A 15,067-nucleotide genomic window follows, 5' to 3' on the forward strand; every position below is an offset into this window, starting at 1 on the left:
TAGCATGATGTTCTATTCTAATCTAGTTATGTGTTTAGTTTGAGTTTAGTGCTTCTGCAGACTCTGCAGTGACCTTTAGCAGTCAGCTATTTGTATTAACTGTCTCAGGGGTGATTTTAGTGGGAAGAAAAATGAAGAAAAATCCCAAAATCAGCTCTCAAATCATGGACACATTTCAAACAGCTTAAGAATGTGAAACAGTGGTCCATCAAAGTCTACACCGACAGTACACACTCATAAAATCAAACCGTGATCTGCCAATTATTTCAAATTTATTCTAGCAGTGACAGACTTTGTATGATTAGAAATATATGCGCTCATAAAAATGAGCTCCAGGTGACAGTTATTGCCCCTTAATAATAATAATAATAATAATAATAAAAAAAAAAGTTAATTTAAGAATTCAAATCAAGTGTGAAGCTGTCTAGACAAAACTTTTCAGGCCCAGTTTGATATGAGCACCAATGAGAGGTACTGTATGTGAGCTCTGAATATGTCTCCTGTTTCTTTGGCTGGAGACTTGAAGAGATTGCTAGAAGCTTTTCACGGCTTTGTTTCTTTCTCTTTTTTTGCCGCACCACCCACATCCTTTCTTTCATTCTCCTCAGTAAAGACTGTCTGAGAAGGTTCACCTCACAGGCTTCCCTCATTCTCCATGCTCATTGCATCTTTTCACAAAGAGTTAAGCATGGTGTAAACACACGTCCTGCTGAGCGCCCTTTCATAGTGTTATGATACCACAGAATTTCAGATGATACAATTTCCAATGAAATTTCATCACAGATTTTTGATATCACAGTAAAAATGAATATGGTATTTAACACTCTCCTGTATGAACACATTTTAAAAAAATAAAAATCATAATTATATAAATTATCATATGTTGATAATCTGTCTACATTCAATGCGTGGATAACAAATTTAGTCGGTACATGGCATTTCAGATACTAAAAAGGCAGTTATAGTTACATTTTCTTTTTAATGTCAAATTTGGTTCTGAAGTGCCAGTGTGTTTGACACCCGTACTACTAACGTTGGGTAAGACTGCGTCTCTTGAGTGTCTTTGAAGGTGACAGCAGGGACACAGTGAGCCCGGAGCTTATTATCCCCCCCCACACACACACACACGCACGCACACGCATTTGCTTTTGTCAGCTTCAACCACCACACCTGCTAGCTGCTCAAGCATATTCCCACTCCGACTAGTTTCAGAGCCGGCACAAAAATAACCTTGTCCCCAATGCACACACTTGACCTTCTATGTGGTAAAATTTACACTGAGAATACTGCAGCAAAGCAAACACTTATGCTACAATTGTATATGTTATTAAAACAATATGGTTGCTATGGTGTTGCTATGCAGTTGCTAGGGTGTTCTAGGCGGTTGCTATGGCATTGCTTTGCATTTGCTAGGATGTTCTGGGACTATGTCTGAAATAAGAGTGCAGCCATTCAATCCCATAATACACCTCAATAACGAGTATATTGACACTGAACAGCTAGCTGCTACAGAATACCTATGCACTGCGAGCATCGCGCTGGATAAGTTCTCATCTCGGGAGTCGGGAGAAGATACTCAGTATCTGAATTCGCCCATTCGTTTTCATTATCTTATTAATTAACTTCTGGCCATTAAGTCTTTGGAATCTTTTCAACTGTTTGTATCACCCACCAGATAAAATGAACTTATTTACAGATGTGTTTGTCACCCAGTATTTTATTCAAGCAGCATTCGATAATAAAGGAGTTAGGGGCCGTTCACACAGAACGCGTCTTTGCGTCTAAAAATGCGACATGCGGCGCTCAGGAGTGGTTTTAAAAAAAGCGCAGCATAGAATTGTAAGTGTCTCGAGACGTGCTTTTGAGACGTGAGGCAATAAAGACAACAACGGAAATAATAAAAATAGGTAAACAGCAGAATTGACAGATACAAGTTTTGACATGGAAAAAAAGAAAATAAGATAATAATGAGCGCCTCCTCCGCCATGTTGCGTCATATAAAACAGTTGTCATGCCAACTTGCTACTGTAAACAGAAGCTCGCAACGCTTGCCCCGCCTCCGAATTCTTCTGATTGGTCCACTGTTTTGGAACTGACATTGATGAGCGGCACTGCGTGTAGAAGTTGAAATTCTTTTAACTTGACACGGCGTCTTAAAAACGCGGCGCTCATGTGAGAGGTGCTGCAAAAGACGCAAGCGTAACGGTCATGCACGTCCGTCAAGCGCGTGTTTACATAGAAAAACAATGGGAAAGTAGCGCAATGGAATAGAAAAACGCATTCTGTGTGAACGGCCTCTTAGTGTGTAGTGTTTGGTCTGTCATGTGACTTCAACATGGCGGCCACCATGAGGATGGACCACCCTTATGTAGGATTTAACAGCTTTTATTAGGCCAATGATATGACTGGGATATTCATTTGATGTGAGTGGATATCATTTAAAATATCAAAATTGATATTTATTTATTCCGATAAAGTGAGTAGTATTTGGTTGGTCATCTGATTTCAACATTAAATGAAGATGAAATTATTATATTATGTGGTGAGAAAGAGAGCATACGACAGACATAAAACTAGTAAAGCATCATTATACAAAAATATTTGACAGATGTTTGCAGAATGTTGAAACTGACAATTCAGAAATGGTATTTCAAAGACATGCAATAATTAGGTTAAGGGGTTTAAGTAATAATAACAGTAGCAATGCTAGCATTAGTGAACACCGCTAATAAGAGTTTCAGAGGGAAATCTGATTTTCTGTTTCTTGTACTGGTGCTTCAGTGAATATGAAGGCATGTTTCATGTGTTATCAGCTTTTATCATGTTGGCACAGAGGAAGAGTGTATGTTGACTGGGAAGTATGTGTGGGGACGCTGCATAAATGTGTGCTAGCATGAAGTGAAAAGGCCTGGTATTGGATGTATGTAATGGTGTGTCTGTACACATATGGTGTGTGGTGGGCTTGATTGTCTGCGCAACGGTCAGGTTGTTTTAATCCATTCTCTCTTCCCCTCTACACACTGATGGGAATCATCCCAGACAGAGGTAACACAATGAATCAGCAGAAGCTGAACTCTGGCATGCTATTTGTGTATGTGTATAGTATTTGTGCATACTTTCACACTTGAGGGTCCTGATGAGTAAATTTTTTCTGTGTCTTTCTATGTCAAAAACAGGTAGAAAACTGTGTTCACACCACTGTGGAGTCACCTTCGCTCATGCTCATAAAATGTGAACCAGTTTACTGTAGAAATGGCAAATACAGTGTGATCTTGCTATTTGTGAACCTAAATCAGCGATTTACTGTGTTGTTGTTCAATATCAGAACGTAGTGAGCTGATTACCTAGATAACGTTTTTGTGCCTCATAGGCACCATTATCACATGCTGTTAGATATGCACCTATGTTGATGTTAAGAACTGCTGTTTAGATAGTCAACTCGGTTGATTTGAACACGCATATGTATATGAAAATGTAGATAACCCCTGGATTCAAACAGTCAAATGCATGTATGATGACTAAAAATGCTGTTTAGGTAGGAAACCCACTTGAGTCAAACATTTGGCCTCACATATGATGCAATCCACTTGATTTAAACATTGAGAGACATATATGATGGCAACCACCTTGATTTGATTGTTTGCCCATGCCAAAAGAATGCAGTCTAGGTAGGTAGCTCACTTGGTTTTGAAACAGCCTTTGTGCTGTTCTATAAGTGACACTTATGAAATGTCTGCTTTAACAATCTTTTCATGTTGTTTTCTCTTTTGCTTGTGTCTTGTATGACTCTGCATCACTTGCATGATTGTACTGTACAGTGTCAGTGTCGGCATGCTCTTGTTCTCCGCTGCTCTGTTCAGACTCTGTGGAGCTCAGTTCTTAAACAGGACTCAAATCGCTATATGGGGCTCCACAGAAGCATTGCTGACTCTCTCAACTCTGTTTCTCTGTGGGCACCTACAGAAGATCTCTCAGGACAGAGAGAAGTTTGCAGATGAGGACAGCATTTTCTACACTCTGGGGGAGTGTGGACTCATCTCTTTCTCTGACTATATCTTCCTCACGACCGTCCTCTCCAGTAAGTGTCTGAGTGTGTTTTTTTTTATCTTTTTTTTTTTTTTTTTGCTAATGCTGGCTACACACTTGAAGGTTTTAAGCCCATTTTGGGCCCAATTTGCACCCCTCTACGATTTAGGGTGGGGGTGGGAGTGTAGCCTGATTCAAGGCTGGTCACAACTGACTTTTTATCCAAAAAAATCCTTAATTGTGCTGTGTCATTAAGATTATTTTACTGTTCCTGATTGAGTCAGAGCCTCCCCGATCCCAAATCGTAAATATCAAACATGTTTGATATTTATGACTCTTGGTCAGGCTGCCTCTGGTGGGATACCCGCAATTGCCAATGAGAGAGTAAGTTTCACCAACCGGATGATACTTGCTTTTATAGCTGAAACATGGCAGCCACTAAAGTAGAGTATTGAGAAAGAAGATTGACTTTTACAACTATGGCTTTATAATGTTTCGTGCAAGAACTATCACAACAGGGCCGACAAGAAAAAGGCATGTGCCCTAATTGCAGTGTATGAAACAAGTGAGTCCTCCGTATTTGTTTTTCTTCTCAAGTCATGTTTGATCACGCAAGTTTCTGTGAGACCATGTGTCTGTGGAATTGCCAATGTGAAATCGATACTAAAATCGGCAGGTATGTGGTCCAGCAGTCTAGCAGAATCGTGTGCGTATTATGTTAAAGGATTAGTCCACTATCAAATAAAATTTTCCTGATAATTTACTCACCCCCATGTCATCCAAGATGTTCATGTCTTTCTTTATTCAGTCGAAAGGAAATTAAGGTTTTTGATGAAAACATTCCAGGATTATTCTCCTTATAGTGGACTTCAATGGCCTCCAGACCGTTGAAGGTCAAAATTACAGTTTCAGTGCAGCTTCAAAGGCCCTTTGAAGATGCACTAAAACTAATTTTGGAGGCCAGTGAAGTCCACTATAAGGAGAATAATCCTGGAATGTTTTCATCGAAAACCTTCATTTCTTTTTGACCGAAGAAAGAAAGACATGAACATCTTGGATGACATGGGGATGAGTAAATTATCAAGAAAATTTTATTTGAAAGTTGACTAATCCTTTAAAAAACAGTTAAAACTGTCCTTGTGTCTGTGGTCTCCATTGGTTTTGAAATCAGTTAAAGGAACACTACACTTTTTTTGAAAATAGGCTCATTTTCCAACTCCCCTAGAGTTAAACAGCTGAGTTTTACCGTTTTCGAATCCATTCAGCCGATCTCCGGTTCTGGCGGTACCACTTTTAGCATAGCTTAGCATAGTTCATTGAATCTGATTAGACCGTTAGCATTGCGCTTAAAAATGACCAAAGAGTTTTGATATTTTTCCTATTTAAAACTTGACTCTTCTGTAGTTAAATCGTGTACTAAGACCGACAGAAAATGAAAAGTTGCGATTTTCTAGGCTGATATGGCTAGGAACTATACTCTCATTCAGGCGTAATAATCAAGGAACTTTGCTGCCGTTCCATGAGTGCAATGATATTACGCAGCGCCCGTGAGCCCCTGCTTGCACAGGGAACGTGCCTTGCAACCATGGAGACGTATGTGAGAGACGCTGCTTAATATCATTGCACTGCTGCAGCCATGATACGGCAGCAAAGTTCCTTGATTATTACGCTGGAATGAGAGTAAAGTTCCTAGCCATATCAGCCTAGAAAATCGCAACTTTTCATTTTCTGTCGGTCTTAGTACACGATTTAACTACAGAAGAGTCAAGTTTTAAATAGGAAAAATATCAAAACTCTTTGGTCATTTTTAAGCGCGATGCTAACGGTCTAATCAGATTCAATGAACTATGCTAAGCTATGCTAAAAGTGGTACCGCCAGAACCGGAGATCGGCTGAATGGATTCGAAAACGGTAAAACTCAACTGTTTAACTCTAGGGGAGTTGGAAAATGAGCCTATTTTCAAAAAAAGTGGAGTGTTCCTTTAAGATTTGAACATCATCTAGTGTGTACTAGGACTAACCAATACAACAGTGTTTTTGGACTTAATACTGACACCTATTGGAGAGGATGCATCTTTACGCATTTAAGCAAAAGTTGTAGTTTACTGATGTAATTATAGAAGTATTCACAGGTGTATTTGTCACCAAGTTGTTCACTCTGCAACTAGAAGGGTCCAATAATAGGGGTTACAAAGATAAAGTGAGTTGTATTTGGTTGGTCATTGATCGACCACCCTTATGTAGGATTAAACAGCTCTTATTAGACCACTGATATGACTGAAATCTTCACCTGATGTGAGTGGAAATCATTTAAAATATTTTGGTCAAAATTACTTAAATATAAGGGTGATCTAATCAGGACTTTTGGGGTCGATTACCGATTTCAAACTATATAAAGCTATTTTCAGCAGATAACGATCAAAGCACCCTTACTTTAATACTTTATTTTTTAGTGTTAAGTGGAAAAATGATTGATAGTTATATTTTTAACCTTTAAGAAATGCAGAAATAACCATTATGTGTACATGAAATTACCTGGTGTCATACCTTTGGATTGCAAATCCTCTGTTTCATCCCTTTGCAGCTCCTCAGAGGAACTTTGAAATCGCCTTCAAGATGTTTGACTTAAATGGAGATGGAGAGGTCGACCTTGAGGAGTTTGAGCAAGTAGGTGAACACAAAAGACTTGTCAGACTGTCAGTCCAAATCCAATTTTTGTGCATATCCTATTGGAATCTGATCATATTTAGCAAGTGTAAACTGATTTTTACAAATCTGTCAAGCATCATTCATATGTGCTTTGAAATCCTATTTGAATCACATTTCTGGAAATCCGTTTCAGTCTGACCTCTCTGATCAGATGTCGCATAGCTTTTCAGCCTATGTCATTTTCTCACGCCACATAAACTTGTTAGATGGTGTTGTAGGAAGCATGATAAAAGTGGTTGTAGAAACAAGGTTGTTGTGAAGTGCATGTAGAGTGGAAAATTACAATATACTGCTAGTTTGCCTGGTCTACACACCTCTTTGTGTTTTGAGACCTGTGGAGAAAGCAGCAGGGAATAAATTCACACATGCCAGTCCTTCATGCTTCTGCCGCTGCCTCATAAGACGTAGTAGCCAAGCATCGAGTGGCTATTGTCCAGTTGTGATATGACATCTGTATTGAAAACCCCTTCCAGTTGCGATACACAGTGTCAACAGTCAATCATTTGGATCTGATTCCCATTGGATACACAAATAATTGGATTTGGACTGACAGCATCAATGTAGCCAAAACCTTTAAAGGTATAAATGAACACATTTAAAGGAACATGCATTAGTACACTCTCAGAAAAAAAGTGCAAAAATTGGGTACAACAGCTTGTCTCATGGGTACATATTTGTACCTTTTTACCCTAAATGTTCATAGTAGTACCTTAAGGGTATACATATGTAATATCTAATATGTTCCTTTTAGAGGAAGATAAGGTACAAATCTGTCCCTTTAAAGGTACTACCTCAGTGACGAGCTGTTGTATCCCTAAAGGGTTTTTTACACATATTTTTTTCTGACAGTGTATTGTGTATTTTGGTTGCAGTTTTCAGCTGTTTGTTTTGTTTTCGTTTGCCCCTCAGGCTACATTTGCCTTTCATTTGCAGTCACTCTGAGTCATTCACCTGGTAGTAGCAGGTCTTTCTCTTTCCCAGCGCATTCAGAGTAAATGCAGTACCCGTCTGTAAACACACTGTATGTGCTCAACTGAGCAAATATACTAGCCACATCAAAGGGAATATATTTAATGCTCTTGTCTATGGATGGGGACCTCCAGTAATCTTGCTCAAGGGCTTCTCAGACATTTCCTGACAGTATTGAGACTCAAACCTGCAACCTTCGGGTTACCAGGCTGGCTCCCAAACCCTTAGGCCACGTCTGCCCCTATCACAGGTCACAGGTCTGTGTCGTCACAGATCATCCAGGTTAGAGCTAATCATTTTTAGGGAACAATTTTTTCTACCTTTCATAACATCAATTGCAGTCTTTTAGTATGCTACACTTAAGCTAAAGTAAGTGAATAAAAATGCATGATCTTTAGGAGCATTCAGCCCTCTTGGAATGATTGATTGAAATGGCAGTATTTATGCTGTCATTTGTTGATGTATTGATGCTTATGTTTAGTTGCTGTCCCAGAACCAAACAAATACATCACTCCTAAACAACAGGCCTCCCTTATTCCCAGAGAGCTAAATACTATTGATGTCCTAGACAATGTCCTAGCTCCTTCTGAACCTCCACCAGTCCCTGGACATTTACACCATCACCCTGAAAAGAGTCCTTGAATTCCTCCCAGTGCTCTTGTCTTCCTTGCTGTTTTCAGTTTTCTTGGAGTTCAGTGTTCATCAGTGAATGATATGTAGAAAAAGAAAGAAAGACATTCTTTCTCCGTCCTCATCATCCTTCTCCTCATCTTACTCCTCATTCTTCTTCTACTTATCTTTCTGGAGCATGTGGAGGAAAAGAAGAAAAAGGACAAGTAGTAGAGGAATAAGGGTTAAAGGAGGAGCATGAGGAGCTTCTCCTTTATATCCTTGTGCTCATTCTCCTCTTTTTCTCCTCTTCCTTCTTTCTATCTTTTTCTCCTTCCACCTACTTCTTCTAATCATTCCTATCCTCTGCCTACTTCTCTTCCTTCCTCCTCGTCCTTGTTCTTCTCATTTTTTTCTCCTCCTTGTTCTTCTTCTCCACCTCCTTCTTTTTTCTCCTCCTCCTCCTTTTTCTTCTCCTCCTTGTCCTTCTTCTCCACATCATTCTCCTTTTTCTCATCCTTTTTTCTCATCATCCTCCTCCTTCTTTTCTCCTCCTCCTCCTTGCCCTTCTCCACCTCCTTCTCCATTTTCTCCTTCCTTTCCTTTTCGTTATCCTCCTTGTCCTTCTTCCCCACATCCTTCTCTTTTCCCCTCCTCCTCCTTTCCCCTCCCTCTTTTCCACCTCCTCATTTTTCTCCTCCTACTTTTGCTCCTTGTCTTTCTCTTCCTCCTCCCCCTCCTTATTCTTTTCCCCTCCTCTTAAACATTCTCCACCTCTCTTGTCCCTCATCCTTCTCCCTCAACCCCTCCTCTTTCAAATTTTTTCTTCTTCTCCTCCTACTCTTCCTCCCTCTTTTCCTCCTTGTCCTTCTTTTACTTTATCCTTCTCCTTGTCCTTTTTCACCACCTCCTTCTTTTTTTCTCATCCTCCTCCTCCTTTTCTTCTCCTCCTCCTCCTCCTTCACATCTTTCTCCTTTTTCTCATCTTCCTCATTGCCCTTTTCCACCTCCTTCTCCATTTTCTCCTCTTCCTCCTTGTCCTCCTCCACATCCTTCTCCTTTTCCCCCTCCTCTTTCTTTTCCACCTCCTCATTTTTGCCCCTCCTTTTTCTCCTCCCTTACATTTATGCTCTATAAATGAAATTAATTATTCACGTGAATTATTATTTTTTTCAGGTTCAGAGTATCATTCGTTCTCAGACCAGTATGGGCATGAGACACAGAGATCGCTCCACCACAGGAAACACTCTGAAAACAGGAGGCTGCAGTTCAGCTCTCACCACCTACTTTTTCGGGGCTGACCTGAAGGGCAAGCTCACCATCGGCAGTTTCTTGGAGTTCCAGAGGAAATTACAACATGATGTGCTTAAACTCGAGGTACGGCACAGAAGTCGAGGAAGACGGTGAAGTGCAGATTACATATGAGAGATGACAGGAAAATAAATTGAGGTTGAAATTTGTCAGCCAATGTCACCAGTGGAAGCCTCAGACTTATGCATAATTTACTATTACAACCTCATTCCACTCAAAATATTGTGAGCTGTCCTGGAAGTAAGAAAGCATTAATCCTAATTTAGTGTTATGGGATGGAAAGAAAGAAAGAAAGAAAGAAAGAAAGAAAGAAAGAAAGAAAGAAAGAAAGAAAGAAAGAAAGAAAGAAAGAAAGAAAGAAAGAAAGAAAAGAATACTTAAAATAAACAGAGGTAGTGGTAAAAAGAGGTAGTAATAAAAAAAAAAAAAGTGTTGATCTCATTTACCACAATTAAATGGACTTAAAGGTGATAGAGAGGATTTTTTCATCGACTGAGAAACCAAAGACTGTTACTGAGTTTTTGAAATGAGCGCATGCGTAAGAACAGCCCCCTCCTTCACAGCTCATATCAAAGGAACGCCTCCCAAAAGTCGTGCACGAGTATTGGAACACGAGTGTTTACCACCAGCATTCGCTCTGTCGTGTTAGTGGATTCATTATGTCGGACTCACCGCAGGTAACTCATAATCTGCAGTTGTTACTCCTGTCTCCTGACAAAAACATTGCATGCGGCGCCTGTGGAGTGTGGAAAGTTACTGGAGCGCGCAGCCGTGCTCGTCTCTCACAAGGAACGTCATGTCAGTGATTGACAAGCCAGAGGGCCAATCGTTTACGCGATGATCGCGTAAATGATTGGCTGATGTTTTTAAGGCCCTACCTCGTGCACAGATGATGTATATTAATATGATTAATTTCAGTGCACCTAATAAATAGTCTTTTATCAGTTAGTAAAGACAGTTTCAAGTAATATTGCAAAAATGTATAAAACAAAACATCCACTTTAGCACCTTTAACATATTTAATAACATATTTTTATTATATGAGTCATCTGCCACCCTGCTCTTTAGATATTGGTCATTGTAAAAACCTGGTCAACCACTCTTGGAAGTACTTCAGAGTAAACTATAGTACTTCCATGGTAAATGTCCAAAACAACTTGGTTGGTTAAAAAACAAAACAAAAAAAACGTTACATTACAACTGGTAATAAGTCAGTAGCTATGTTTGCATCACCCTGTTTTATGTGCATTTTAAAGTATCACATCAAAAGATTCTGAAAAAAGTTTTTACACTCACTTGGGGTGGTTTTTTGACTTGTGCGAAAAAGAGTTAATGCTAAAAATGGTAGATAGAAACTCATCTGCCGAAAATAAATTCTGACGTAGCGAACATTTAACCCACATGACTAATCAGCTGATGGGGTTTTATTTACTATTGGTTACTAGGTTACCTATACCACTCACGCACCTAATTCACATTTGTTTGTTTGTTTGTTTTTTTGTTGCGAACTTTGAAAAGATTCACTTAACCTTTGGATGGAAACCCAGATAGTAAGGGCTTGAGAGCAGTTGGCAGCAGTGTGGTGTGATGGACACTGGATGTGATGTAACCTCCTTAGGGTCTGACAGTGTGTCAGTGCTTTGGGCAGCCTCTGTCACAGACACCTTTTAGATCTCTCTCTCTCTCTCTCTCTCTCTCTCTCTCTCTCTCTCTCGCTCTCTCGCTCGCTCTCTCTCTCTCGTTATCTGGTCTTTGAGATGTGCTGAGACTGCAGCTCTCTGTTCTGTCAGATATTCCTCAATCTCTCCCACCTATGTTAACAGCTCCCACACACAGGACATTCTCTGGACTGAGCATCTAAAATCTAAGATTACAGACATCAATGATGAATCTTTTCTGTCACACAGTTCTGACAATCAGTAATAATGAAGTGACAAGTCTTTTGACCAGAACTGTCCCTTTTAAAGAAATATTATACCCCAAAATGTAAAATTCTGTTATGATTTATTCACTCTTAGGTGTATCTAATGCAGAAAGAGCATCTCCAATTTTTGAGTAGCTGTTCTTTCATTTATCTGTGTTGTAATGGGAGCTTATCCAGTGTTGGAAAGTTATATTTCTAATGTTTCTAATGTATAATTCTAATGTTCTCTCCAGTACTCAGCTCTCAGATTCGTGCTCTAATCTATATTTTTCTGTGGTGCTCAACCTGTTCCAGTGAAATAAGGAAACAAATGTGTTTCCACTGCTGATAAGTGTTTCCACTGAAGTACAGTGCAGCTCTGAAACACTTGTACTCGTAGCAGTTTAAAGTTACAGCATTATTCACTGGTAATAGTTTTCCACCCTGGCTTTCAATGTCAGTTTATGTTTCAAACCTGGCACATTCATAGTTGAGTAGATAATGGCAGAGCTTTTATTTAAATGAATCTAATGGTCAAACCCTAATGCATTCCAACGAGAGAGAGTTGTTCAACTTTTGCTGTCAGCTACTTTTAATCCTCCAAGTCTTTGTGACCTGGCACAGCTGTGCCCACGCTTAAGCATTCAGTCGAACATGAATTGTAAATTATATTGACTAGCTGAACACAAGATTAACTTCTGAGGCCATTACTCAGCATTCCCTCTTTGTGTGTTTGTGTGTGTGTGTAGTTTGAGAGGAATGATCCGGTGGACGGCAGAATCACAGAGAAGCAGTTTGGAGGGATGCTGCTGGCCTACAGTGGAGTTCAGTCCCGCAAACTCAAACTGATGCAGAAGAGCCTCAAAAGAATGTTCAAGGATGCTCAGGTGGGCGAGCCGCCAGTCTGATAAAGTGTGTGTGTGTGTGTGTGTGTGTGTGTGTGTGTGTGTGTGTGTGTGTGTGTGTGTGTGTGTGTGTGTGTGTGTGTGTGTGTGTGTGTGTGTGTGTGTGTGTGTGTGTGTGTGTGTGTGTGTGTGTGTGTGTGTGTGAACTGTCACTGAAAGAAGAGCACAGTGAGTCCTCACTATCTTCTCCAACTATCAATGTGGCTGAGTGCCTGTGTTCTGCCATTTTCTCTTTTTCCTGTTCTCTTTTTAAAGTGAAAATAGTTCCTAACCTGGTATGATGTCATTTCTCTGTCCCTGCTGAGAGAAGAAAAAATCAACAAAATTACAGCCAGTTAAACATTTGGAAAATATTTGATTAAAAATATAGTAAAAACTGTCATTTTGAAAAATATTACAACAATTTAAAATGGCTGTTTTCTATTTGAATATATATTAAATTGTAATTTATTTCTGTGATTACTCCAGTCTTCAGTTGTCACATGATCCTTCAGAAATCATTCTGATATACTAATAAAATGTCTTATTATTATCTTATTATTGTGCTGCTTAGTATTTTTGGGGAAACTGGAAAGTTTCAGGATTCTTTGATGAAAATATATTTTCAACAACTGTCATTTTTGATACATTTAATGGATCCTTGCTGAAGAAAAGTATGAATCTTTCAAAGAAAAATTCTCTGAAAAATGACGTTTTTATATTCATCCAGTTTAAAGCACAACCGCTACAGCCAAACACATTCAGACAGTCGTGTTTGGGCATTATGTCATCCTTTGTGATGTTTTTTTTGAACGTCCTTCCATGTTGATGCGTGTAAAGTTAAAAATAACTTGTCTAATTAAAGTAACATTTAAAAACATGCTTCCAGACCCCTGTATGCTGTTCCATTCCTTTTCTGTCCAGCCGTTCAGTGCCCCCTTAAAAACACTTTTGTCTGGACTTTGACAGTTTGGTATGGCAGCTGCCTTTTTTCTCGCAATTGTGGGTTTATATCTCCCAATATTACGAGAGATAAAGTCTAAATTGCGAGTTATAAACTCACCATTAAAAAAAGGTAACTGTGACTTTTTATGCCATATTTCAGACTTTATTTCTTGCAGTTGTGAGTTTATAATTTTCTCAGAATTGCAAGATTAAAAAGTCGCAATTACCTTTTTTGAAACAAGCTTCCATAAAGTTACAATGTTTTTATAGTACTTTTTTTTTTTTAAATAGTAGTCAACTACCTTCACACCACTTAAAGGAAAGTTTGATTTCTCATTATATTAAATTAATTTGCATCAGAGGTCAGTAGTGCCGTTTTTATTTTTTTATGTCAGTGTTAAAGGATTAGTTCACTTTCAAATAAAATTTTCCTGATAATTTACTCACCCCCATGTCATCCAAGATGTTCATGTCTTTCTTTCTTCAGGTTTTTGATGAAAACATTCCAGGATTATTCTCCTTATAGTGGACTTCACTGGCCTCCAGACAGTTGAAGGTCCAAATTACAGTTTCAGTGCAGCTTCAAAGAGCTTTAAACGATACCAGACGAGGCTAGCGAAACGATCGGTCATTTTCAGAAAAAAAATGTAATGTATATGCTTTATATAAACAAATGATCGCCTTCCAAGATCGCCGCACTTTCGTGTTCTTCAAAAAGTTTATGCTATATGTCCTACACCTTCCCTATTCTACTTATGGAAAAAATGGAACTGGTGCTGCGTTTGTTCCGTAAGTAGAATAGGGAAGGCGTAGGACGTACAGCGTAAGCTTTTTGAAGAATGTGCAGTTTTGGCAGAACCACTTGGAAGGATAATTTGTTTATAAAAGCATATACATTTACATTTTTTTCTAACATGACAAATCGTTTTGCTAGATAAGACCCTTATTCCTCGTCTGGTATCGTTTAAAGCCCTTTGAAGCTGCACTGAAACTGTCAACCATTTGGAGTCCAATGAAGTCCACTATAAGGAGAATAATCCTGGAATGTTTTCATCAAAAACCTTCATTTCTTTTTGATTGAAGAAAGAAAGACATGGACATCTTGGATGACATGGGGGTGAGTAAATTATCAGGAAAATCTTATTTGAAAGTGGACTAATCCTTTAATTCACCCCAAAATGAAAATTTTGCCTTTGCAACTACCACTTTGACACTTCAAACTAATCCATATGAATCGAGCGGTTTAGATTTAGATTAAATTTTCTGAAGAGAATCGATCGCTCGTTATGATGAACAGATTTAATTTAGGCTTTTATTGACATGTAAACATTGATCAGCGAACATAAGCAGAAGCTCAACCGAACCTAAATAACACATCAAACCGCCTCCAGAAGCTTAACCGTGCTGCGTAACGCACAAGAATGAACCTCATTGGTTACGCAGCACGTTTGAGTTTCTTAGAGATGTTTGTTCTTGTGCGTTATTCAGGTTGGGTTGAGCTTCTGCTTGTGTTCCACTGATCAAGCTTTAAGTTTGAATTTTTCTTGTTAGTCACTGTCTTTAGTTGGCCACAGAGGTAAATGGATCAACACAGTCACATGGATAATTTGATATAATTAACCCCCATAGCCCGATTTTTAGATCAGAGCTGAATACTTGGTAAATGCATTGGGATGCAGAGTTTTAATGTCTCATACTCACTGAAATGTTT

The 15,067-nt window shown here is 39.0% G+C and overlaps 1 protein-coding gene across 1 annotated transcript in view; it reads left to right on the top strand.

The window, feature by feature from the left end:
* The window catches only part of micu1 (mitochondrial calcium uptake 1), a 103,970-nt gene that overhangs the window by 78,246 nt on the left and 10,657 nt on the right, over positions 1-15,067 (top strand). Inside the window, exons 6-9 of the mRNA XM_067386718.1 lie at positions 3,964-4,078; positions 6,611-6,693; positions 9,490-9,690; positions 12,277-12,414. Of these exons, the coding sequence (XP_067242819.1) occupies positions 3,964-4,078; positions 6,611-6,693; positions 9,490-9,690; positions 12,277-12,414 (537 nt within the window). The remainder of the gene's footprint in view (positions 1-3,963; positions 4,079-6,610; positions 6,694-9,489; positions 9,691-12,276; positions 12,415-15,067) is intronic.

This window comes from Chanodichthys erythropterus, chromosome 5 (assembly GCF_024489055.1).
Source record: "Chanodichthys erythropterus isolate Z2021 chromosome 5, ASM2448905v1, whole genome shotgun sequence".
NCBI classification, from domain to species: domain Eukaryota; kingdom Metazoa; phylum Chordata; class Actinopteri; order Cypriniformes; family Xenocyprididae; genus Chanodichthys; species Chanodichthys erythropterus.